At 49.2% G+C, this 26,934-nt stretch overlaps 1 protein-coding gene across 1 annotated transcript in view; it reads right to left on the bottom strand.

Annotated features, from left to right (window-relative positions):
• SMAD6 (SMAD family member 6) overlaps nucleotides 1–5,739 on the bottom strand; it is a 79,271-nt gene extending 73,532 nt beyond the window's left edge. Inside the window, exon 1 of the mRNA XM_053594641.1 lies at nucleotides 3,888–5,739. Within this exon, the coding sequence (XP_053450616.1) occupies nucleotides 3,888–4,704 (817 nt within the window). The 5' untranslated portion in view covers nucleotides 4,705–5,739. The remainder of the gene's footprint in view (nucleotides 1–3,887) is intronic.
• Between the last annotated feature and the right edge of the window lie 21,195 nt (nucleotides 5,740–26,934).

Here is a 26,934-nt window from a genome sequence, read left to right as displayed (position 1 = left end):
GCCTGAGATTTCAACTTCAGGAATCTCCTCCAACTTCCTTCAGAAGCTAGAGCAGTCAGCCAGGGGCCAGTGCAGCAGAGGCTAACTCTCGGCTCAGCCCAGGCTTGTCTCTTGTTAGACCCCAGGGGGTACTTAGCCTTTTGGGATCTAGACCTAAATTCTAAAGCCAGAAGAGAGTTCATAGCCTCTCCCAGTGCCTGGAGAGGCGGTTTCAGTTTGGTACATTCCACCCCCATCTTTGCAGCTCAGCATCTTGCTTAGGAAAAGATCCGCATGCCTCCCTGGGCCTCCAAATTTCCCCCCTCCCGAAGGGTAGGCTGTGGGTGGAGAGGGGGCCTCCCACTCTGCCCCCAGAACCTGAAGGCTCAACCCTAAGCCCCAGGATGGGAGATGCAGAAAAGGAGCTCCTGGCACTTTAAGGCCGCCTGAGCCTAATTGCCCAGATTCCCCTGGCAGCCAGATAAACAGCACAGCCGGCTGGCGCCAGCAAGAGGCAAACTGCACATTATCACCCCTTCCTCACCTCCAGGAGGAGTGAGGAGGAGCAGACAAGCAGGCCTAGGGGCTGAGCTGGGCGGGGCAGGGGCTTCGAAGCCCAACTTGAAATTGATCTCATTTCAAAGGGATAATGCCCAGCCAAATAAAAGGAAAACTTTCTAGCCCGTTCTAATTCCTATAGTCCTGGCCTGGGAACCCTGTGTTTTCCTAGGCGGCCTCCTCCAGTCGTTTAGAAGTTCTCTCTCTCACTCTGCCTCTCTTTACCGGGCGCAATTTGGATAATAGTAATTTACTGAATATAATTACAGAAAAAAAAAGTGGTGAAGCAAAGAGCAGGAGATTTATTCCAAAGTTAATGGATACTTTCAGGAGAAAGGAGCTCTATAAACACAGGTTAGAACTGTGATTAAAGTATTTCTCCATATTTCCGTCCACATAGGCACCCGCCAAGCTCAGCAAACTGGCTTTTCCTGGGACAGAAAGACACACAAGAGACGGAGACAGTGTTGGCCCTGACTCCCAAAGGCAGGGAGGCCAGGTCTTCTGTGGAGGACCCCAGTTTCAGAGACAAACGTGAGGGAGAGGGCAGGGGAGGGAGGAAGACCTGCAGAGCCTGGAATCTATCTGCCCATCAGACCTCAGTGACTCTGTCCAAGTCTCTCCACTTTACAGAGGACAAAAGAGACCCAGAGAAAGGAAACTTGCCCCAAGGCTCCAAAGCAAGTTGACGGATGGAGCGGGATGGGCTTTGAACAGCAGGGGTCCACATTGCCCCAGAAGGGCCCTCTTGTCACTGGGGCTGGGTTGGAGGTGCTGAGGGGGTGGTGCCAGATGGGTGTCTTCAGTGCTGGCTATTCCCTAGCTGTGTGCCTGCTGTGTGTGTGTATCTGTCTGCCCCAGAGACCTGGAAGGAGCCTCGGCCCTCTCCCCCAGAGACCTGGAAGGAGCAGTTTTCTTATCAGGATGCGCACGGCTAAGCCCCAGCTATGCACCCGCCCAGCTACGCAGGGAGCCAGGCTGGTGGTCAGGTGGCAGGGAGTGGGGTGGACAGCAAAGGGCTCCCCCAGGTCTCAGTCCCAGCCATAAGACAGTCAACCTGGCAAATATCAGAAACTCTTCCCAGACCATCAGTCCTCCTAACTGCCCCCAACGTAGCTGAATGGGGACTCCACAGGCTAGCAGAGGGCCAAAAAGTAGGGGAACAGACTGGGGGTGCTGTATCCCTCCTGCAAGAGCGCCTCCTTCTGGGGGAAGGAGGGAGCCAATTCCCCATGCTTAGTCTAGAATCAGAAGGAGACCATCCCTTGTGCCACCCCCACTGACCAGTAGGGTGATTGAGAGGAGAGTTAACTTATCCCACTTCAAGCTGCATGTTACCGCCAGGGCAGAGCCTAGGACCAGATCCGTGGTCAAGAAGGGTTGCCAGGCCTCCCTCAACCTGTACACGTCCATGGCCACCAAATTCAAACCAACACCCAGACCAACTCCAGTCTAAGGAGTAGGAACAAGATTAGGCCTTGCCTATCGTCTCCAATTTTTCACTCCATTTCCTGCATTATCACCTGCCTCGGCTGGCCCTCTCCTTTGCCTCTGACCCATCATGCAAGGTTCCAGCCCCTGTTAGAGCTGTGGAGCTCCTGCGGGTTACACTCCAATTACACACACCCCCATAGCACTTCTGGGAGTTCAGGCCCTGCCCACTTCCCATCCTCCCCCACCTCTTCTCCATCTCACCTATGGGATTATGCTTCATGAGGGCACCAATCCTACTCATATTTCGACTGTGCCAGCTACAGCACCCAGCATAGTGCCTGGCTCAGAGTAAATGCTCAACAAATATTTACTGGCACACTGACATGGCAAGAGAGAAAACACTTGCTAGAAGAGTGGGTCCCACCATCCATCCTCCACTTAAAAAAAAAAAATGGCAAGAGACAGAAACCACAAACAGGGTTCTTCTTCCCAGAAGCAAGAAAGAGACAGAGATAGCAGAGGAGAGAAAGATTCTTCTAGGGGAAGCTGTCAGGAAGAGCAAAAGGGTGCACAGAAAGCCTGGCATGGGTCACAGGTCAGGGACCACCCAAAGCCCCTAAATTGAACCTGGAGTCACACTGGGAAAGCAGGGCTCCTGATCAAAGCTTCCACTGCCCCTCCTCACTCCCACCCCATCAATGCCCTCTATTCAGGAACCATCAATGTGGGGAAACTTCCTTTCCTCTCTAACCATCACCCACTCCATACACACAAAAGATACCTGGGACAAATCTACAGCCCTAGGCCCATAAAACTAAGAGTCAGAAGAACTGTGATCTAATCCTCTATGTGCCCCCAGCCTGGGTGCTGAGTCTCTTCCAGAGAGATCAGAATGGACGAACTCAAAGCCCTCCCAAGCCCAACATCCTGTAACTCCTTGCCAATCCTCCCCAGCCCCAGCGAAACCAGCAATGCCACCTAGCAGATGCACATATATCCCTCAGATACTACCTATAGGCTAAAAGGTGTGTTCCTTGCAATGCAGAGGTCACAGCAGGGGCACTGCAAGCTCCTGGCCTGCCTGTGGCCTCCACCTGTCCTCACTTCTGCTCCAGCACCCAGGGCCTGCCCAGGTAAGCAAAGCTGAGGGCAGGGTGTGTATGCAGAAAATCCCAGGAGGAGAACAAAGGAGTGGGGGCAGTTCTCAGCAGCAATGAAATACATGACTTCCTCACCTACTCACAGATATCTCCAAGACCCTCAACTCCATATAAAAACTCAACACAAATTGACAATGATGATGATGATGGAGGACCCTGGCATTCGACACCCAAGGGATGGATGTTGGGAAATAACCAAGGCAAGACAGGGGCCTCCACTGCAGAGAGGGGTTACCCTGAAAAAACTTTATTTCTAAGTATACAAAGGCATGCGTGGGACATTTTACACTTTTAACTTCCTCTTAGATTTGTCTACACCCAATTTCACAACTTACAGCCACTTGGACACAGAAAAACACAACAGGGATATAGGCGTACAAATGCTAGAAGCCTGGCCAAAGACAGGGGTAAATTCAGAAACTGGAGTTGGGAGGAAGGGGCCCCTTTTCTTCCACCTCTCCTTGGTCTGCCCTTCACTTTCACCATCTGTTAAGTTAGAGCCTATATCACTGAAGCTGCAAAGAGAAAACTCCAACGTGTGTCCTTTTAAGTTTGCCCAAGACCTGAGATAAAGCTGCGGTTTGACATGTAGTGCTCGGACACCCGCTCCCCCCTCACCTGAGGTTTCCCACACTCCAAGCGCACCAGGGGCAGCACCCGCACCTGCGCCCGCCCACGGCGTCACAGAGAGAGAGAAGGCCACAGGAAAGGACAGGGAGGGGTATCTGCGACCCCCTCCCAGAGCGGCGCGCTCACCTGGCCCGCAGAGCCGGCTGAAGTGGTAGGGGTTGCAGCACACGGTGGGGCCGTCCGCGGCGGCGGCGAAGCTGTGGCAGCCGCACAGGGGCTTCAGCTCCACGGCGTGTTGCAGGTCTGGCCAGCGGAAGAGGCGGCCGAGCAGCAGCTGCGGCGGCGCGGGCTGGCCGCCCAGGCGGAGGTCGGCGCGCGGCACCAGCACGCAGCCGCCCGGCACGCCGCCGCGGGACTCCACCGCCTCGAGCAGCGTGTCCAGAGAGCGCTCCTTGAGCCGCTTCAGCAGCGAGTACGTGACCGTTTTGAGTTCCTGCTCCAGCAGCAGCAGCCGCGAGCGAGCTTCGCGACTCCGCCCGCCGCCCACCGGCTCCAGGGCAGCTGCACCCAGGGGGTCGCCGGCGTCCCGGGGCGCGCCAGCGGCGTCCCGCTCAGTAAAAAGACAGCAGGTCACCGTCTCGCAGTCACTCTCAGGCAGCCAGCCCGGGCCTCCCGGCTCCGCCACGTCCAGCAGGGATCCCCCAGAGCCGGCCCCCGGCTCCGACATGGGCCTCGGGGGGCCGCCTGCGCGCCGGCGCCTCCCCGCGCTCTGGGCGCCTCGCTGTCCCACGGCGTCTCGGGGCCGCCGCGGGACTACCGGGCGGACTTCGGAGCGGCCGCAGCCTCCGCCCTCTCGTGCCCGCAGGGCCGGCTCAGCTCGGCTGCCCAAGCTCCCATCCTCGTCGTCGCCGCCGCCGCCGCCGCCGCCTCCTTCCTCCCGATCGGGGACCACACGACTTCGCCAAAGTCGCCGCACCAGCCCCGAGCGTTTGGACCTGAACATACGATATCCTTTGGCGCCGGGGGTGGGGGGGAGGCGGTCTCCGGTTACCGGGGGTCCGTTCCCTCAGCGAGGCGCCGGCTGCGCGGGCCGCAGCCCCACATGAAGCTCGGCCGCTGAGCGCCGTGCAGACCGCGCACAGCCTGTCGTCGAAGGGGCGCCGCAGGGCTGCAACATGAGGGAGCTAGCCAGGGGCGGGATGGCGGGGAACACGCGCACGCCGAGCCGCAGTCCGCGCCGGGCCAGCGGCTACATGGACCGCGGCGGCTGGACTACTTAACTCCAGCCCCGGCGCTTCAAGGGGGCTGCAGGCGGCACGCCGCCAGAAAGACCCCGCATGAGCCGGCGAGCCTTCAAAAGTTGCGCGGCTGGTCCATGAGCACAAAGTTCTCGCGCCGAACCCCGAAATGTGTCTGGAAAGCTCTGCCTTTAAAGCCCTGGCGCTTAACTACATGGGCTTTTTCCTGCAGGATCCAAAGGCAGGCGTGATGATATCTTCAGCTCTTTTCTTACTCCCTGCAAAAAGAAAATAAAAAAAGGAAAAGAAAGAAAAAGAAATCCCAAACAAAACCCAAATCCCTGGATTTGCATGCACGAAAGGCAAACTCCGTCTCGGATCTCAGGAGCTAGATGCACTTGGAGCGAGTTTCTCCAGAACGCGGGTGTCAACACATGAGTGGAAGCTGTAAAAATCCCAAAGAGCTGGTGGGAATCCTTAATTAAAAATGCAATCCACCGAGGCAGAGGTTGCAGCCTGCCCCACGCTGCGCTCGGACGCTCAGGGCGCCGCGGCTGCTGAGATCTACCCCCCTCCCCCCTCTAGAAAAGTGCCTCCCCGTGGCCCTGCTGTCCCAGAGAGGTCTGGCAAGGCAGCACCCGGCGGCTCTTTCTCTCGGCTGTGCTCCCTCGATCGCTCTCCAGCTCGCCTCTCTCTCTCTTTTTTGTTCTCCTCAAACGCACACTGAGGGCCCCCGGAGGAGCGCCGCGGAGTCATTGGCTGCCTCCCATCATATGCCAGTCTAGACACTTTGGCGGCTCCGCGGCGCTGATTGTTGCGCAAACAAGGTTTCAAGTTTCTTAACTCTTAAAGGAGAACACATCCCATTGCTGGGCCCGAAGCTCCAAGGGGCCGGCTCCTGGGGCGGGACGAGCCCTGGCCCCCGCCCCACGTCCGCCCAGACACCCCCGCCCCCGGCCTGACAGCGCCCGCGGCCCACTCTCTGGCTTGCGTTGCGCCCTGGGCACGGATGCGAACAAGCACACGCACAAGCATGCACACTCACGCGCGCACATAGACAAGGTTACACAAACCACGGGCAGGCGCGTGAGGACTCGATGGACCGATTGAGACTCAGAAGCAACCGTGACACTTTGACTCTCCCTGGCTTGTGCACAAACTTACAAACACACATTGCACTTTAGAGTTGGTCCAAACCCCCATCCCAGGGTAGGCTAATAAAAATGGGTGTGTGTGTGCCTTCCTGGATTGCGTCTCTGGGGAGCAGGGAGTAGCTATATAGGGTAGCGGATCTTCTGTAACCGCAAGAGAACTCTGTGTCCCCTGTGCAAAGTCAGGGATCGTTCTGCTGGGCCACCAAACAGGGAGCTCGGGACGCTTCTCAGGGGCTCCAGGCTCGCCCCAAGAGGAGTGTTGGAGAGGGTGAGGTAGAGGCAGGGAGTGTCTCCTCTTAGGCTCCTCTCGGCCACCACAGCCCTCCCTCGGAGCTAGGCGGGCCGCTGGCAGTCCCGGCTACCCCTGGAAGCCCGGCACCCCTACCTCCCCCTACGCCAGTTTACTCCTTGCACCTCGGAGAGGGCTGTGGATGGGGGGGCGTGCTTTCCCTAGAGATGTTTCACTATGAAAATAGTGGTGGGTTTGGGGCGGGGGTGCGGCGGCTGCAGTCCGACGCCCGGCGCGGGAAGGGTTAAGGCCGCTCCTGCCCCTGGAGCCGGCGCGGCGGGGTACCTCCTCGGACGCGCTAGCTAGTCCAAGGGTGGCAAAAGTTCAAGCCTGTAAAGTCGGGATTGGTCCCGCGCGGAGCGGAAAAAAGGCCTGGTCCCCCCTCCCCCCCGGTTGCGGCGCCGATTGGCCGGGGTGCGGGGCCGGCACCGCCCTCTCCCCCGGCGCGCGGTGGCCCCACCCCCAGCGCGGCGCCCCGCCTCTTTCCGGGCAGGAGCCAGGCCCCTCTCTGAATGAAAGAAATTCCGCTACTCTCATTGGCTGGAGGCTGGGCGCCATTCCCCCACCGAGGCCGCGGGGCGCCGGTGCGCGGGTCTCCCTCGGGGGCGCCCACTCGCGCTGGTCGACTGAGTGTGCAGCAGCGCGAGTTTCTGGCCCGGCCGGAGTCTGTGCTTGCGCTGGGGAAACGGTTTCACAACTATTTGATGAACTTTACCTGCAGCCAGGTACTGTTCTCACTGAGGATCAGACCGAAACTTACCCACACCCATTCCCTACTACTTTGGTTAAAGGAAAACGGCTAACCTAGTCTGTTTCTTGTTTGAAAATGCAGATGATGTTGCCTGCCTTGCGTGCTTCACAGAAGATCTTAGGAGCTCGTGTATATTGAGTGCACGAATGTCAAGTTGAACTGCAGGATGAATTTTCGCAATTGAACGAACACACCTGTGTCACTAACACTCAAAAAGCAACGTGACCTGCATCCCAGAAGCCTGTCTTGTGACCCTTTAGGTCACTTCTCATCCCTGGGGCAATTAATGCATCTTAAAATACAAATACTTAAATGTCAAATATGCCTGTGGATCACCATGATAACAGTTTCTACGTACTGAGTTCTTACTATGGGCAAGACAATGTTCCAAGCATTACCAGGACTGTTACTTAATTCTCACAGCAATCCTGATAGTTACTATTATTATCTCTACAGATGAGGAAACCAAGGCACAGGAACTTGCCCATTTAATTTGCCATTAAAGGCAGGCTACATGGTTTACACCTGTAATCCTACCACTCTGGAAGCTGAGGCCAGTGAATTGCTTGAGCTGAGGAGTTCGAGACCAATCTGAGCAAGAGTGAGACCCCCCTGTCTACTAAAAATAGAAAAAAAAAACTAGTCAGGCATTGTAGTGGGTACCTGTAGTCCCACCTCCTTGAGAGGCTGAGACAGGAGGATCACTTGAGCCCAAGAGTTGGAGGTTGCTGTGAGTTATGATGCCACAGCACTCTATGCAGGGTGACAGAGTCAGACTCTGTCACAAAAAAATTTAAAAAAAAAATTGCTAAAACAAGGATAGTGTTGAGAGTGCTAACAGGTAAGACCAGGGGGCATAGCAGGCACAGTGTGCTCACCCCAACACCTGGAAGTAGGGAATTGGTCTGTGTTGCCAGAGCATACTCTTCAGGGCAATGATTTTCAAAATGTGGTCCAAGGACCATGTACATGGATCTTATGGGTTGAGGCCCCAGACTCCACATTACATCGCTTTGGGCATAGGTATGGTTGTTACCACCATTTTATAGGTAAGGACACTGAGGCACAAAGACTTGCACAGGGTAACCTGTACAAGCTTGTAGTTAGTGACCAAGGGAGGATTTAACTCCAGCCAGTTTGGCTAGAAAAGGAGAATGTGTGTACAATGGGAAGCTAAGGAAATGGGACAGCAGGAAGGAAAGAGGTTACCCGTTAACCGGCAGAGACTCCTCTCCCAGTGGGGATGTGCTTTCACAAATGCTCAGCTCATTTCCCTGGGGGTAAATATATTGACAGTGGCTCCTTTGCCTCTTCTATCCCCATACCTCCCTGAGGCACAATGGCATCCCTTTCTGCAGAGTTCCTGGGGCAGCAGCCCTGACAGCCTTGGCCTCAGGCCAAGGAAAGACTGAAGGGTGACCTTTCTGGGAAGGGTCTTCTTCTTCCCTAGGCAATAACTTGGGCAAAATTTGGCCTGGCCTCTCTTTTACTAGGCGCTGTGGCCTTGTGAGTGGGAGGTGTGTTGCTGAGAGATGATGCTGCTTGGTAGGCCTGAGTTCATCTCTGTAAGCCTTGGGTGCTCATCTGTAAAATGGGAATAGAAATCATGCTGGAAGTAGTTGGCAACATTTAGTGACAAAAGTACCCAGAAACAGCCCTTGTTAGGGGACGATTGTATCTGAATGGAAGGGAAGGACAGTCAGTCACTGTCTTTGGATTCCTAGGGCCTATCCAGCTTGGTGTCTGGCATGCTTCTTGGCCACTAGAGGGTGTGTGTGGTGGGGCACAGCAGGGCAGGGCCCTAGCTACCCGCCTGAGAACACCCTCCCTCCCTCTTAAACTGTCATACTGGAGAACAAGCTCCAATTCCCTACAGATATGGAGAAATGAAAGAAAAGGAGGAAGGGGAATCACAGCTGCTCATAACTTTGACCCCTCCCAGATTCATATCTGCCCCAACTCCACCAGCATTTCCCCCAAAGCACCGCGTGATTTCCCCTTTACAGGGCTTGTTACAGTCCATCACCACGTAATTCCCTATCCGTTCTCTCTGCCTTGGGAATGTAAGCCTCACAAGGACAGACAAGATGAGACTGTCAGGCACAGACCACCCTCAGCAACGTGGGGGAAGAGGAATCACAAACAGCTGTTCTGCCCGTGCCACCAAAGAAGCTAAATCGCCTGAGACAGCACTTACCCTGTTTCTTCTTCCTGGTCTCTAGTGTGCCTGTCACATAGTGGACACTCAGTAAATATTGTGTCCTGGTTGAAATAAAATCCCTAACTTAATCATACTCCATGCTCATCCCTGTGTCAAGCATTTATATGCACTATCTCATCAAGTTCTTCCAACAACACAAAGAAGAAGGTATTATTTTTCCTAAACCCATTTTTTTTTCCCAAGGGAAGGAAACAGAGAGGTTAAATAATTTGTTTCTTTTCACATAGCCAGTTGATAGCAAAGTTGAGATTTGAACCCTGGGCTGATTGAGTGAGTATTCATCTTTTTAACACCTGGTCCAAAAAAAGAAAACTGGTCCTTTGCCTTTGGGAAGTTTCTATACTAGGTGGGCAGACATGAGGCCTGAAATAGCAAAAATCATGCAATGTAAGGCTTGCTTCTGGGTAGCAGAAAGGAGGCAGGGGGCCCTGCTTATAAACAGAGACATCACAGAGGGCGTGTGGGCCCCCTCTCACTGTAATGTTGCCAACTACTTCCAGCATGATTTCTATTCCCATTTTACAGATGAGCACCCAAGGCTTACAGAGATTGGCAGGGAGACTGACTCATTTTGACTCACTTCCCAGGAGACTGATGGATAAACCAGGGTACCACTTATTAACTCTTATGGAAAACAATTATGAGCCCAAATTTTAGAGACCAACTATAGGCTCAAATGGCTAAGTGGTATTGTCTGCCTCTTTGGAAGGCAAATCTGCTTAGTCAACTTAGCCCCAAGTGGTGGAGTTGGGTCACCCTTAGGCAGTGGTAGACAACCTTTCTAAAGCGCCAATGACCTTCTCTCTCTTGAAAAGTACCTGGGTGTATGAATGAAACTTTGTGTCCATTCATTTGACACGTACTTACTAAGTTCCTCCTGGGTGCCAGGCCTTCTTGTAGGTGCTAGAGATCCTGCAGCAAGCAAAACACAAAAATTCCTGAGCTCAAGGAGTGTAATGGGAAGAGAGACAGACCCTAACAAAATAATCAGAAGGCAAAGGTGCCAAGAACAAAAATAAAATAGAGAAGAACACAGAGGAATGCTAGAAGAGGTAGCTGCTTATGGTTTAGAGAAAAGGGTCCGGGGAGGCTTCTCTTGAAAGGTGACATTTGAGCCAGGTCTTTCTTAACAGCGGTAGGAAAACTAGCTGTAACTATCTGGGGGGAGAATGTTCCAGGCACCGAGAACAGCAAGTGCAAGGGCCCTGAGATGGGAGCCTGCCTGGCATGTTCTGGGACCATCAAAGAAGTGATGAGATCAGAGAAATACTGGGAGGTAGATTGTGGGCTCCTATAGGTCATTGTTGGGTGTTTGGCCTGTACTCTGAATGACTTAGGAGCCTCCTGAGGTCCTGAGCAGGGGAGGAACAGAATCTGTCTTCTGTTTCAACAGGCTCCCTCCAGCTGCCATGTGAATAGACTGTGGGGTAGAGGTAGGAGTGGGGACTGGCAGGAGGCTGTGGCAGTGGTCCAGGCCAGAGGCTACAGAGACTCACACCAGGACGGCAGCAGTGGAGACAGCACAGCAGCAGTCAGATCCTGTACATCCTGCTTATGTACCTGAAGATAGAGCCAGCATGGATTGCTGTCAAATCTTTAAAATTGGTTTTGTTTTGTTTTTGTTTTTGTTTTGTTTTTTGAGACAGAGTTTCACTATGTTGCCCTCTGTAGAGTACTGTGGCACCACAGCTCACAGCAACCTCAAACTCCTGGGCCCAAGGGATTCTCTTGCCTCAGCCTCCCAAGTAGCTGGGACCACAAGCACTCACCACAATGCCTGGCTACTTTTCTGTTGCAGTTGTCGTTGTTTTAGCTGGCCCAGGCCGGGTTTGAACCTGCCAGCCTCAGTGCATGTGGCCAATGCCATAAACACTGTGCTACAGGCGCCAAACTTAATCTTTAAAATTGTTAAGAGAGGGCACCTGTAGCTTAAGCGGCTAAGGCGCCAGCCACATACGCCAGAGCTGGAAGGTTCGAATCCAGCCTGGCCTGCCGAACAACAATGACAACTACAACCAAAAAATAGCCGGGCGTTGTGGCGAGCGCCTGTAGTCCCAGCTACTTGGGAGGCTGAGGCAAGAGAATCGCTTAAGCCCAAGAGTTGGAGGTTGCTGTGAGCTATGATACTACGGCACTCTGCCGAGGGCAACAACTTGAGGCTCTGTCTCAAAAAAAAAAAAATTGTTAAGAGAGAATCTGAACAGTATACTCATGTTATTGATACTTATTTAACCTTTTAAATCAATTCACAACTTTTATTTAAGCTTGTCATAAGCAGTAATGAAGTCACAAATGTGCTAATTATGCTTATCACTTTAAAATAAAATATACATTTATTCACATATTAAATATATAAATCTGGGCTGGGCTCAGTGGCTCACACCTGTAATCCTAGCAATCAGGGAGGCCAAGGTGGGCGAATAGCTTGAGCTCATGGGTTTGAGACCAGCCTAAACAAAAGTGAGACCCCCGTCTCTACTAAAATGGAAAAAACCTGAGGCAAGAGGATCACCTGAGCCCAAGAGTTGGAGGTTGCTGTAAGCTATGATGCCACAGCACTCTACCCAGGGGCAAAAGCCTGAGACTCTGTCTCAGATAAATAAATAAATAAAACTGTTTTTCTGTGCATCACCTGAAATTACCCTGGGGACCACCAGTGTACATGTGACATTGAGAATATTGGTTTAACCAATTCCTAATTTTTCCCTCTTAGGTTTTTTGTTTGTTTGCTTTTCACTACTTTTTCTCAGAGAATGATTTTTCCTGGTTCTGTCTCTAAATTATGGTACATCTTACCATAAACCCTGTAAACTGGTTGCTGGTTTTACAATAGCCACCCCAGGCAGCCTGGATTTGGGCAATATAAAGTAATGGTGAAGAACTTGGCCTCGGGGCTCAACAGACCTGGGTTCAGATTCTATCTGGGAACCTCTTAGCTGTGGCCTTTGATAACTTCCTTTACCTCCTACAACAACCTCAAATGGAGTACCAGTATTATTCCTAGGTTATAAACTACAACTGTAATAATAATAATAATAATAATAGGTTGTTTTATAGGTCAAAATGCTTAGCAGAAAAATGTCTGCCCCCCCTGACCCCCGGGGTGGTGCCCTCAAAGAGTAGGGCACCGGCCACATATACCAGAGGTGGTGGGTTCAAACCCGGCCCTGGCCAAAAACTGCAGCAACAACAACAATAAAAAAAAAAAAAAAAAATTAAAAAAAATTGTCTGGCCCCTAGTAAGTGCTCAATCACTGGTAGCTTTTATTAGTGAAATAAGCATGAAATCCATCCATCATTACCAAGTTAAGCCACTGAACTAACAACAACCCTACAAACTACCTAACCTCTGGGACAATCACCTCCTCTGTAAAATGCACCAATTTGACCAAAGTGGGAGTTAAATGAGTAAAGTTCTGGCACACTAGAACTCAACAGCTTAATGAGTTGATTAATAAGCTTACTAAGCATAAGTACCCACTTCATACTATTATGAAAATTGATTGAGATAATATAGGCAACACGGTTAGAGCTGCTATTGTTATTCTACTCCTTGAGTATCCACAGGGGAGGGCAACACCTGCACAGTAATGAGTGAATGAATGAATGGAAGCATGAATGAGTGACCTGCAGTGAGTTCTATGGTGGTTAAAGGGATGGAGGCAGTTGCACAGAGGCCAGGGTGAGGACTGTTGATTTGCTATAGTGAACCTGGGTTGCTTGGATCCATCTTCCTCAAACTGAGCTAATGTAGGGCCTCTTGAAGTCAAGGGATTTTTCTGGAGAGCTAATTTGAATCATAGATGTTAAGGAAATTTAATTTTATATTATGTCTGTAATATATTCCATTTTTAATATGAAAGCTAACCCAGATATATCAGGGAATCGAATGCAAAATTTTTATGAGTGCTTGAAAAGAGATGGGAGCCTTCTAAAGAATGTCATGGTCATTGTAAACAACATCAGACCAGGACCCCAGAAGGGCCTAAGACCTGATCCCAGCTCCTCCTGGAGGAAGCCCACTCTCCAACCTTCAGGAGAAGGCAGAAGCCCTTATTTAGGAAATCATGTCCAGGGGGATGTGCATTTTGGTGCTTGGCTACAGTTCCACAGACAGCATTTCTACTGGGACTTATTATGGGCCAAAGACATTTAGTGCACAGAGCCCTGCCCTTCAGAGACTAGGCATTGATTTGAAGAAATGTCTGTGTTCAATCACTCCTCCACACCATAGCCAGAGAGAACATTTTGGTTCCCCATGGCTCACAGGTCAAAGAGTAGTCTCCTAAGCTGTTCGTGAAGGTCCCACTTCACCTTCCGCTCTGCTACAAGAGAGTAGCTACTCTCTGGAACACCCCAGAGTTCCCCACCTATGTCCTGCTTTCTAAAACCACAGACTTTGCACACACTGGTTCACCTGCCTGGAAAGTCCTCCTTCCTTTTCCTCTGAGCACACGTCTCTGTCTCTCTGTTTCAGCTGAGCCCCAGGCTATAGTCCTCACATGGCCATGGCATTTGCACTTTCCTCCTTCTAAGGGCCGGAGATGATTTGTCCACATGGGAGAAACCCTCGAGAGCAAAGCCCGAGTCTTCCTCACATCTCCACTCCTAACCCAGCACCACTCAAGTGGTGCTCTAGAAATGTGGGCCGCCAGAGAGAAGACAGATCTTAACTTTTGACAGATACCGCCAAATTGGCCTCCCAGAGAAGTTGTACCAATTTCCCCTGTGATTCTAGTTTATATGTATACCATATGGATGTGCCTGCATGGTTAGGTAGTGTGCAACTGAAAGTGGGAGTTATACTCCATAAGTTTACTTTATAGTAAAAAGAAAGAGATTGGAAATAACATAACTTCATCAATGGAGGATCTATTGGTATTGGTATTTCATGCAGCTGCTGAAAAAATAAGAAGCAGCCCTGTATTTAAAGATCAAGGCTGGGCACGGTGGCTCACACCTGTAATCCTCGCACCCTGGGAGGCCGAGGCAGGTAGATCACTTGAGCTCAGGAGTTTGACACCAGCTTGAGCAAGAGTGAGATCTCACCTCTACTAAAAATAGAAAAATTAGCTGAGCATCTCGACAGGTGTCTGTAGTCACAGCTACTTGGGAGGCTGAGGCAGGAACATTGCTTGAGCCCAGGAGTTTGAGGTTGCTGTGAGCTATGACGCCAGGGTACTCTAGCCTGGTGCAACAGAGTGAGACTCTGTCTCAGAAAATAAATACATAAATAAATAAAAGATGAAAAGATCAAGATTAAGTGACTAACAGCAAAGTGTACAGAACACTAGAGTTTGCAAACATTTTTTTAAAGTGTATATGCTTCTGTAGGCATAAACTATCTTTGAAAAGAGGTACAATAAGCTGGTAAAGATGGCTGTTTCCAGAGAGGGAGATAGACGGGAACCTGAGTGCATTAACTTTTCGACCCATACCCATTTTTTTTTGTTGTTTGCTTGCTTTTTTAAATTTATTCTATCAAATAGGTAATATTTGTACTCCACACAAAATCTAAACAGTACCAAAGGTTCAGTACAAAAGAAGCCTCCCTCTTTCTCCCGCCTTCAGCCTTCCCGGTGGACATTCTATAGTACCTTCTGAATTTTTGCACCATGGGCTGAATTATTCAAACCAAATTAAGTCAGAACCTGGTGCAATGGCTTGTGCCACCTCGGTAGGCTGAGGCAGGAGGATTGCTGAAGTCCAGGAGTTCAAGCTGCAGTGAGCTATCACTGTGCCTGTAAATAGCCACTGCACTCCAGTCTGGGTGACATAGAGAGACTTTTTCTCTAAAGACAATAGCAACCACAACAAAAAACAATGAAATCAAATGTTTAGAAATACTAAGTATATTATTAAAACACTAAATATTTGTAAAAGGAAGGAAAGATCAACAAAAGAATTGTTGATTAAAAAGTTAAATGCAGGGGCGGTGCCTGTGGCTCAACAGAGTAGGGCGCCAGCCCCATATGCCAGAGGTGGCGGGTTCAAACCCAGCCCCAGCCAAAAACTGCCAAAAAAAAAAAAAGAATTAAATACATGAAAGAGTTCGGTAAGCTGTAAAGCAGGGCATTTGACAAATGAAATGACAAAAACAAGAAGAGATACAAGTGAGAAGTGACGACAATGGGAGTGTTGCATCCTGTCTTGTCTTGCTCTCCGCTTCCTGTGTATATCTCCCCTTCCTAGCCAGACCGGGACAGGGCTTTCTGCTCTTGCTTACTTCCCAGAGCTGGGCAAGCAGAAAGTGTGTAATAAACACTTCTGCCTTAATACCCAAAAGCTTGAGCCATGCTCTGAGAAGGGGCTGGGAACACAGTCACAGTGCCCCCCAGGGCCCAGAGCTGTGTGCAGGGCTGCATTCTGACTTCCATGGGCCTGAGACACTTTTGTCTTCACAGGCCTCTTATTAAAACATTTTTAAAAATATATTTCACGAGTCTATTGGCATAAGGGCAAATATAATCTAGGCTAGATTTGTTGGCATATATTAGTTGTTATTATTATTCATCTTTTCCTTCTGATTTTAGAGAAAATTCAAATGAAAACATTTTGTAGGCTCCCCAACAGTGTCGAATGGATAAATCAGCCCTGGCCCTGTGCCCTGGACATGATGGGTATTCAATAAACAGGCCCTGCTTCTAGGATCAGCCTAGCTAAGGGAAACTCATGCTGGCTTTGGAGCTCTAACAACCTGGATTTGATCCCAGCTCCAGCACTTACCCTCTGGGCCACTATAAGGCAATCGCTAAGGCTTCCTGAGCTTAGTTCCCTCCCTGCTAAAATGCATTGCTGCCTAGAGGATTAGAAATAATATATGATGCTTAATAAATGCCCATTACCATTGGTAGATGTGTCCCCCAGATGGAAGGGATGCCATGGAGGTAGGCCAGGTACGTGGTGGGCATTGATAACACTGACCACAGCCAGGAGTCTTGGCCCCTTCAGAGGGAGAGGAGGAAGGGAGTGGCGGGAGTGGCTGTCACTGGTCACTCGGCCTTCTCTTAGTATAAGTCTAGAGTAAGTATAAGGACAGATTAAAATTCAGAGTCGAGCTTCTCCTGGGGGTTCTCAGCCTTGGCTGTGTGTTAAAATTACCCAGAGTTTTTAAAAATACTAACGCTTGATCCTCACCCAACACCAACTTAACTAGATAGAATATCTGGCATGGAGTCTGAATATGGTTTGTATCTGTGTTCATTAACTCCCTCCCGCCGACCCTATGATTCTAATAGGGGCAGGTTCAGCATCTCCCCCTATACCTATGGATGGCAGGCATGACTAGCCTTGTCCAGCAGACGGCGTCTCACTTCAACAACCTGAGTCTAAGACCATGAACTCCTGGTGGCAGACCCCCTCTACCTGAAGGCCTGGGTGCAATTAAACCTGCAGACGTCTAGCCCATCAGAGGTCCATTGAATCAGCACCCTCTGAGACAGGCGAGAGGCTAGATTTCTCGCACGATCTTGGGGGGGTTCTCATGCACAGTAACAATTTTAAGTTAAAAGGGGACATATATTCTACATCTTAATCTGGGAAGGGGTTAAATGGTGTATACACCTATGAAAAATCATCAGGGTTTACACTCGATGTGTACTTATGCACCTGACTCCAAAGACGAAAGGGTGGGCACCTACCATGTGCCTGGAGCTCCAGGAAGGAAAATCAGGGATGCTGCCTGGAAGAGGGGCTATTTAAGCTGGGCCTACGTAGGGAGAGGACCAGGCAACAGGACACAGAGAGTTAGGAGGTCCATGGAGAAAAGACTCTCATAGGAATAACAGTGGGGAATGGGTGGGAGTGGAAGGGGTAGGGATGGAGAGAGTTGGTTCTGAGGCCATGTCAGGCAGCTGCCTACTCTCCACCCAGGAACAGTGTGTCCTCAGAGGCCTGGGGGTTGCTGTGGTCAACAAAGGTAGCCCGTGTAAACTCCCAACTTGCCTCCAAGTGCATCCAGGTCATTCTCCCCAACAAGACAGCATTGTTTGGGGTTCTAATACAGGGCAAAAAAAAAAACAGAGAGCCCAATTGTCCTTGTTATAATGGGTATATAATTTATAATAATGTCAGCTATTAAAGGATTTTTAGTAATTAACTGACAGTGGTGTGCTATTTCACTACATTTTTGCCTGCCATAATGATCTTGAACTTTGCAAGGCAGCTTTGAACTTGCTCAAAATAAGCCCTGAATACAAAGAAGGGCAAAATCATTCCAAATGAAGGGTAAGAGGAATTGGGGGAAAAAATGGGCTGTCCTTCTCCTAGGAAGAGATAAGAACTGTGCAGGGCCAGGGAGGCTGAGGTCCCTTGTCTTCCCAGGGAGCAACATACTTAGGAAATGTCCTCCCAGGCCAGAGTGGTAAAACAAGTCAACTGTTTCGTGATGATGTGTTAAGTTGCATTTTTTTCAAAACATCTTGTTTGCATGACAAACACTTAGGAATATTTTCTTCTTTCTCAAAGAAATAGGCTTCCTGTCTTGTTTCTCTTAAAACATATGATTCTCTTGGGATATCTTTTGCTCTTTTGATTTTTAATAGAGAAATATCATAGAAATATGAAATACTTCTCTCTCCTCTCAGTTCCAAGGGGGAAAAAACCCTCAAGCCCAATGACAAATAGTAACTGACACTGAATGTTGGAAAGGTATTAGGGAGTGGTGAGGTCTATGGGAAATTGCTGAGCTCAGGCCCAGTTTTAAAGGAGGCATCTGCTTCTTCACTCTAGACAATCCGGACTACAGGCCCTATGGCAAAGACTGCTTAGTACTTACAGTGACCTCAGTTCTTCCCTTTTTCTCTAATAGCAGAATGATGGTTCTCGTTTAATATATTTTTAACTTGGCAATTTTATCCTGGGTAAAAGGCTGGGTAACAGCCTTTCCTGCAGAAAGGGAGCTGACTCAGCTGAGAAGCACCCTTTTTGCCTTCAATCTTTCCTTCTCTGGCCCAGGGACCATGATGTGACCTTAGCAATGAAGATGGCAGAGCAGAAAGAAAGAGGAGCCTAAAGCCCTGCTGACTTTTTGAATCTACCTCTCTAGGCTTATTTATCTTCCAACTTATTTTATATGTGAAATAAACATCTATCTTATTTAAGCTATTGCTATTTTGAGTTTTTCTGTTATAGTCTACCTAGCTTAATCCTTATCAACATAACTGGGCTCACTGCAATGGACTGAATGTTATGTCCCTACAAAACTCGTAAGTTACAGCTTAATTACCAGTATGACCTTATTGGGAGCTGATTAAGTCATGAAGTTGGAGCCCTTATGAATGAGATTAGTGCCCTTATAAAGGAGACTTGGGAGAACTCTCTCCACCTTCCGTTATGTAAGGATGCAGCAAAAAGACAGCCATCTATGAACCAGGCAGCAGGTCCTCACCAGACACCAAATGTGCTGGTGCCTTGATCCTGGACTTCCCCCAGTGCCTTCAGAACCATAAGAAATAAATTTCTGTCATTTATAAGCCACTCAGTCTATGGTATTTCATCACAGCAGTCTGAGTGGACTGAGATATTATCACTTGATGGTCCCAACTTCAAATCTAGCCAGATACACAGATTTGGATATGACATATCATTGATGTCACAAATGTGGGAAGCCATATTGAAGTATTTAAAACACTGAGCAGGCCAAACACCACGTCTGTGAGCTGCATTCAGTCTCAGTGCCCCTCTAGCCTATACTATTGATGGTGGTTGTTAGGCCTGTTGAAAATGGTCAGTCTTCTCTTCTCTGTAAGGATTGTACTTCTCCATCCACTTGAACTCAGGTGTGACTATGTAACTTGCTTTGGCCAACGAAATATAAGCATTAGTGATATGAGACATTTCCAGGCAAAAAAATGTAACAGCCAGTATGGGGTTTGCCACATTCTCTTTTACCTGCTGCTGTCGTTATGGAAGCACGTCACCATGATTCCTTCCTCTGGATCTTTCAGTGACTCTGAAGAGCAGAGCACCCTGATAACCTGCCATATAGTACATGAACACAAAATAAACATGCTTGTCATAAAGACACTGGGATTTGGGGTGGGGGTGTTTGTTACCACAGCATTACCTAGTCTGTCCTGACTGATCTGCTGCCTGCAGCCTGGATATTGATCCCTGGAATTTGATGAAGTCCTTCTTCAGCATTTCTGTCTATGGGTGAAATTTTCTCATCTTTCTAGCCCTTCTATTCATTTTTTTTTTTTTTTTTGAGACAGAGTCTCACTTCGTCACCCTGGGTAGAGTACCATGGTGTCATAGCTCACAGCAACCTCAAACTCCTGGGTTTGAGCAATACTCTTGCCTCAAGCTCTAGAGTAGCTGGGACTACAGGTGCCCCCAAAAGGCCCAGCTAGTTTTTCTATTTTTAGTAGAGATGGGGGTCTCACTCTTGCTCAGACTGGTCTCAAACTCCTGAGCTCAGACGATCTAACCATCTTGGCCTCCCAGAGTGTTGGGATTATAGGCATCATTCTTTATTATTTTTTTTTTAATGATTTCACTCATTCATACATTCATACATCAAAGAAGCAAGGCAACCCTTCTATGTGGCAAGTCAAGCCCCTTTTTTCAGGGAGTTCACACCCTTACTTTGATGGAGTCGTTCCCTCTTGTTAATATCTTTGTGGATTCTTCCCAGACTCCCTCATATCCAACCCAGCAGTAGAAAGGAAATAGATAGAGGGATGCACTTCTTTGGGGACAGCCTCTTGGCCTAGAAGATAATACCTGGGCCTATTTGCACCAATATAAATAAAGTGCTTGGAATGGTCCCTGGCACACAGCAAACATGTGTGTTCCCTGAATTTTAGCTGTTAACGTTATTATTATCTGTAAGCATCAGGCATGAATGATTTTGTCAGGTTGCCTGCCTCGCTGACCTCTAGTGGAGAGAAGGATATTGAAAGGATTCGCCTCCTGCCGGGCAAGCTCTGAAAATATCAGTCATTATCTCATTTGAAACTCACAATAACTTTGTTCAGGTAACTAGCATTGAAGGCTGCTTTACAGATGAGGAAAATGAATCTCAGAGGCTCACAAGCTTCTTGCCCCCATTGAAGAAGGGAGAGAATTGAGACTCAAAGCCAGCTCTGCCCGTCTTCAGCTCAAGAGGAGTTTCCATGTTATGACTTAGATGGAGAAGACTCCAGGGGTGTAGGTATGTAGAGGAGAAAGCATTGAAGACCAGGGGTGCAGTCATTCAACAATGGCCACCATACCAGCTGCTGACACCACACAACATTCTCTGTTAAGCCAACTATGACCTATGTGACAGCAGCTTCCCCCGTCTTCATTTCCATTGGCTCTCCCTAGTGGCCCATAAGCAATGGCCAGCCTTCCTCAGGCTCACCTGATGTCCAGATACAGGCAAGTCCCCACAAAAACTGGAGGGTGGAAGATACCACAGCACTGAGGCTGGGAAGTCATACTGAAAAATAGGGACCTATCACCTATGAGGCAGTCTGTGCTAGGGATACATGTCCAGACTTCATCCCTTAGGAGATGGACAGGGAGACTGAGGCTGAGAACTTGGATTTCTCTGAGTGCACCAGACCTGCCAGGGAAGTGGGATGATGGGAATAAGTGTCCTGCCTCTACTCTCTCTCCCCACCACCCCAGAGACCCAGATTAATACCATCACTCTCCCTACTGTCTTTGGCTGGATTTCTCCTCAGTTTTTATTAAGTTGATAGAAGGACATCCCCATGACCGACTTCTGTCTCTTTCTTTCATCATAAACTATAAAAGGATTTGAAACTCTGCACTAAATCTGATACCATCAGTGCAAATTTGTGGCAACAGAGGAACGTGGAGCAGGGCCTGGCCCACAGTCCCTGAAAGCTAGGAGCTTGGACATGGGCTTGGACATGGTGAATAGCAGCTGTGTCCATTAGAAACCTCTGGGCTGCAAGCAACTCAAAGTGGTTCAAACAATAAGAGTCTTTGTTATTCTATGAAAAAATAAATCTGGAAGTAGGACAGGCTCTCAGAACATCTCTGCAGCCAAGGACACAGTTCTTTCCATCTCTTTGCCTTTCCATCCTCAGGGGGTCAGTTTTGCCTCAAGCCGGATTCCTTCATAGCTGCAGAATGGCTGCTGCAGCACCAGGCATCACATCAAATACACTGAAGAGCATTTGTCCTGCTCTTTCCTTTTTAAGAGTAAAGAACCTTTTCCCCAGAAACCCCCTAGCAGATTTCTCCCTCAAATCTGATTTGCCAGAATGGGGTCATCAACTGTTCTAGGCTAATGGAATTTTATTTTTTAGGTAGCTAGATACCTTCTGCTTGTCTCTCCCTTTCCTACCCTCTCTGTGTCCTCTGAAGCTGATGTGTATTGCTGCATCACAGGCACCCTTCCTCTCAGACTTCAGGTTGGACTCAGCCAGTGGGGAATACCAAAACATCCTTGCAGCAGAGGAAGAGAGAGAAGTCAAGGTGTTTATTCCCCTTGGGTCCTGCTAGTCAGGTTTTCAACAGCTCTCTGCATCTGCCACCAAGGCCACAGCTTCTGTCTATGTGCCCTTTCCATACTTCACCCACCTCAGGTTCAGGCTCCTCCTCCCTTCCTAGCCTCAGACCTGGGAAGAGATAGTAGCTCGCCACCCTTGCCAGACCCAAGCAACTTCAACACCCCTTGACGCAATTTTCAAACCCTTCCCAGGCTTTTGCAAATGATCCTTTATTAGATTCACCTGTTTACCCTGTCTGTGCTAATCTCTTCCCTTCCCCAGACCTGACCACCACACAGGGCTGGGGATAAGGCTTCCTTTGCAGTCTTTTTTTTTTTTTTTTTTTTTTTTGGTTTTTGGCTGGGGCTAGGTTTGAACCCGCCACCTCCGGCATATGGGACCGGCACCCTACTCCTTGAGCCACAGGCGCCGCCCTCCTTTGCAGTCTTGAGTTGCTGTCTACTGAGCCTCTTCCCAGAAAGTTTCTTTGGTACTTAACCTTCAGTCCATCCCAAATAGCATATACCCCGTAACCCCCATACTGACTTCCCCATCTCTGTCAACAGCACCTCCCAGCATTTCTGCAACCATTCAGTCTCCCAGGTTCAAAACCTGGTTGTCAATTTCCACTGTTGCACTGCCCTGCCCCCCACCCATGGTTCCATTGGTTCCACCTCTACTGATTCTCTCCCACACCTCAACCCTACCCAATGTCAGGCCCCCATCACTGCCCATCTGCCTGGTGACAGCAGCCCCCTAAGTGATCCCCTGCCTGTGATTCATGCCACTCCTTGCTGCCACAGGAAACATCCTTGATCATTATCTCTGATCATGCTTTTATTCTCCTGCTCAAAAACCTACTGAAAATTAGACCCCAAATGCTTAATTTGTCACCAAAGCCTGGAAGATTCTGTCCCCTACCCCACTTTCTGGTTTCAGTTCTTGCTATATGTATAACCTTCTGGCTACACAGGTCAGCTACTGCTGTGTTAAAAAAAATAATAATAACCCCAAAATTCAGTAATTTAAAGCAAGAGCTTCCATTGTTACTAACAAATCTAGGGATAGCCAGCAGCTTTGCTGACCTGGGCCAGGCTTGGCTCTCTCACATGTCTGCAAGCAGCTGACAGGAGGCTGGCCTAGGATGGCCTCTCTCCCATGTCTGGTGGTCATCTGGCTGCTGGCTGGGTGAAAAGAATGGATGAGGCCACACCTCAGGCATCATCCAGCAGACCAGCCTGGAGGCATAGTAGTTATCTACTGCTGTATAACAAATTACACAGCTGAAAACCACTTATTTTCGCATCATTTCTATGGGTCAGGAGTTCAAGTGCTGCTTGCCTGGACATTCTGGCTCAGGGCCTCTCACAAGGCTCAAATGGGGGGAGGGTCTGTTTCCACCTTCAGGCACATGGTTTTCAGTAAGACTCAGGTCCTTCCTGGCTGTTGACCACAGACATAATTTCTCTGCGAAGCAGGGCTTCTCTACAACGTGGAGACTGGATTCCCTCAGAGCAAGCCAGCAAGGAAACAAGAAAGAGAGAGCAAGATGGAGTCACAGTCTTTCGTAACCTAATATCCCACGTGCCAACCTATCACTTGTGCAATATTTTATTCGTCAGAAGCAAGTGTAGGTCTAGCCTATACTCAATGGTAGAGGATCATGCATTGGTGCTAACACCAGGAGCATTTCAGAGGCTGCCTGTCACCTTGGGCTGGGTGCAGGGGCAGCATTCTAAGAACAGCTAGGGTTGAGTGTGGAAGTGTGCAGTCTCTTGAGGCCCAGCTTTGGAACTTGCATATGTTTGGTCAAAGCAAATCATAGGGTTAAGTCTAGATTCAAGAAACAGTTAAATTGACTCCATTTCTTGATGAGAAGAGCTGCCAAGAAGCATTGCAAAGGGACATAAATATTGGCTGGCGTGGAGGCTTATGCCCATTTTTGCAAAGAGCCACACCGGGCTTTCCCATTATCTGCCCCCCACCAAAAAAATGCCTTATGCTTTCTAGCCTAAGGGCCTGTACAGGCAGCTGCCTGCCCCTTCGCTGCCTGTTACCATCCTCCCAGTCTTCAAGGACCAATTCACACCCTGTAATACTTTCCTTTTTGCCGCTATAACAAATTATCGCAAACTTTGTGGCTTAAAACAACACGCATTTATTATCTTACAGTTCCAGAAACCTGAAGTCCAAAATGGGTGTCACTGGGCTAAAATCAAAGAATTGGTAGGACCACATACCTAGTAGGAGACTCCAGGGGAGAATCCGTTTTCTTGCCTGTCCAGCTTCTAGAGGTGGCCTGCATTTCTTTGCTCATGGCCCCTTCCTATGATTCAAAGTCATGAGTGGCTGATAGAGTCTTTCTCACTCACATCACTCTGACACTGACTTCTGTGTCTCTCTCTTCCACTTAGAAAGACCCTCGTGATTACATGGGGCCCAGTCAGATGGTCTGGGACACTCTCCCCATGTCAAAGTCAACTGATTAGCATCCTTAATTCTCCTTCACCATGTAGCCTAACATACTCACATGGAAATTTGGGGGGCATTATGCTGCCTACCATCCCACCCCCTAGTCCCTGAAGAATGATATTGGCAGTAGCATTTATTGAGCATTTACTGTATACCTGCCTTTGTGCCCAGAGCTTCTATCCAGAAGGTCTCTTTGACCTCTGAATGATCTTGTCCATTCTTCACAACCCTTTGGGAAAGATTCTATTACTGGTCTCATTTTACAAACTCAAGGAAGTAACTCCCTAAGGTCACACAGGGAGTAAGTGGGGAGCTTTGAAATTTGAACTCAAGCCTGCCCAACTCTGAAACCAAAGTCCCAACCATTTGCTCATGCTGCCTCCTTTGAGGCCACACAGATCCCTTCAATTGGAAGTCACCCCCGCTCTGTGCTCCCATAACTGAGCAATTGGGCCTCTCATTTAATAGATAACTCCTCTGAAGTTTCCATGTTGGACAAGCCACTTCCCAAATGCTTATGTCCAAGGAGTAATAGTAAGTTTTTAATGAAGATTCTTCACATACGGCATCCCTTACACCTGCTAAGGCAGGTGCTGTTTCCATTTTCCAGATTTGGAAACCAGATAAGGGTTTGCCTCAGAGAGTTCAAGCCCTACCATACGGTTCATTAGTGTTTGTGTCTAATTCGGAAGCCAGTTCTTCCCCTGTGATAGGCCACCCCCCTGCAGCTGTAAATGCCCATGAACTTTGTACACAGGGTAGAAATGTAATATATCATTTCCTGGCTTTAAGATGGTAGTGTAGCACAGTGGTTGAATTGGGGATTCTGGAGCTATACTGCTGGGGTTCAAATCCCAGCCCTCCCATTTTCTGTTTATGCCCCTTTAGGCAAGTGACTTAACCCATGTCTAACCCAATGTCTTCATCTATAAAATGCTTATAATGACAACATCTATCTCATATGGACTGTTGTGAAGATTAAATGAGTTAATGTTTCCAAAGTGCTTTTGATAGCCATTGCCACATGCTAAGTATTCTGTAAGTGTTAGCTATGACCGTTAGTCAGCCTGGTCAGCTGGGGGTCCCTCAGGGCCCCTGCCCCTTCCCAGTCTTGTTGGGTATTTCCCTTCTGTGAAACATTACCCCAGACTACCTAAATGGGAGGTTATCTGGAAGACTTACAAAGAAAAATGCTGAGAAAATACTCTGTAAACTGTAGAGTGAAGTACCCATGTTTGGCTATTAATGACTTATGTGTAGTGCTTGACAATCAGGCTGGGAAACCAGAATCCTCCTGGAGGACCCAGGGTGGGCCTCCTGAATGTTGGCCCCATGGGAACAGAGGGCCGCAGCTGTCATATTTCCTCCTCCCCACCCATCGCCACCACCCCTCCCCCATCCATCCTGGGGTGGCCGAGGCTTCAGGAATGTGATGGTATCTCAGCAAACAGACAGTCTGTTCCCAGAGGAGACAGGGCCACCCCTGGGAGGCCCGGCTCTCTCCAGACTCAGCCACAGTAAACACAAGGGTCTGTCCTCTTTATCAGCTTTGCTCAGCAGCAGTAGAGACAGTCTGCCTGCTGGGGAGTCACTGCAGAGCGATAAGCCACTGGGCCCCTTGTTGGCTGCCCTCCTGGGGCTGCAGCCCAGCTGCCTGGGAATAGGAATCTTAGGGCTGGCCTGGCTTGGGGCCCAAACAACCTCCAGGGTGGTGGGGGGAGAGGGTAGGAGTTTCCTTCCTGTGCTCTGGGGACGTTAGCCACTTAAATGAACGCAGCAGAGAACTAGAGCTGTGCCAAGGGGCTGAGACACACTCTGCAAAGCCCCCCCTTGCTCTCAAAGACTTGTGAATTTGTTAATTACATTGCTTTGCAAGATAGTTTATCATCATCATCATCATGTCATCATCATCTTTATATACTGATGATGCTTTTACCACCACCGTTTTCCAGTCCACACTCTCTTAGATGAATTAATTCATGTAAAGCACTTCCCACAGGGCCTGGCAAGGGCTCAGTGAAAGTTAGCCTGTAGTAGGAGCAGGGGAATAGTGTCCTTGTCTATGCTAGTGGTGCAGCCACTCCCAGTTCCTTATCAAGAATAATAGCTAGGCGGCGCCTGTGGCTCAGTTGGTAAGGTGCCGGCCCCATGTACGGAGGGTGGCGGGTTCAAGCCTGGCCCCAGCTGAACTGCAACCAAAAAATAGCTGGGCGTTGTGGCGGGCACCTGTGGTCCCAGCTACTCGGGAGGCTGAGGCAAGAGAATCGCTTGAGCCCAGGAGTTGGAGGTTGCTGTGAGCTGTGTGATGCCATGGCACTCTACCGAGGGCCATAAAGTGAGACGCTGTCTCTGCAAAAAAAAAAAGAATAATAGCTAACTTTATTGTGGGAGGGGCACTCCCATGATGTCTTTAGTTTCTCAGCTCCCTGGAGGTGGGGATTTCTGGAGTGAACAGTGTTGCTATTTAATAGAAGAAAAAAACAAAGATCCCAGAGAGGTGAACGGCTTTGCCTGAAGTCAGGATATGTAACAGCAGGGACCAGCCCCCAGTGCTCACACTCAGAGTCCAGTGCTTTCCTTCCGCCCTAGGCACTGCCTACCCACCCACCCACGGCCAACCTGCAATGAGCCTAGAGCGGGTCAGTGGTCGATGTTCTGG

Source organism: Nycticebus coucang, chromosome 6, assembly GCF_027406575.1.
Source record: "Nycticebus coucang isolate mNycCou1 chromosome 6, mNycCou1.pri, whole genome shotgun sequence".
In the NCBI taxonomy this organism is placed as follows: Eukaryota; Metazoa; Chordata; class Mammalia; order Primates; family Lorisidae; genus Nycticebus; species Nycticebus coucang.
This window is presented reverse-complemented; position numbering and strand designations above follow the sequence as displayed.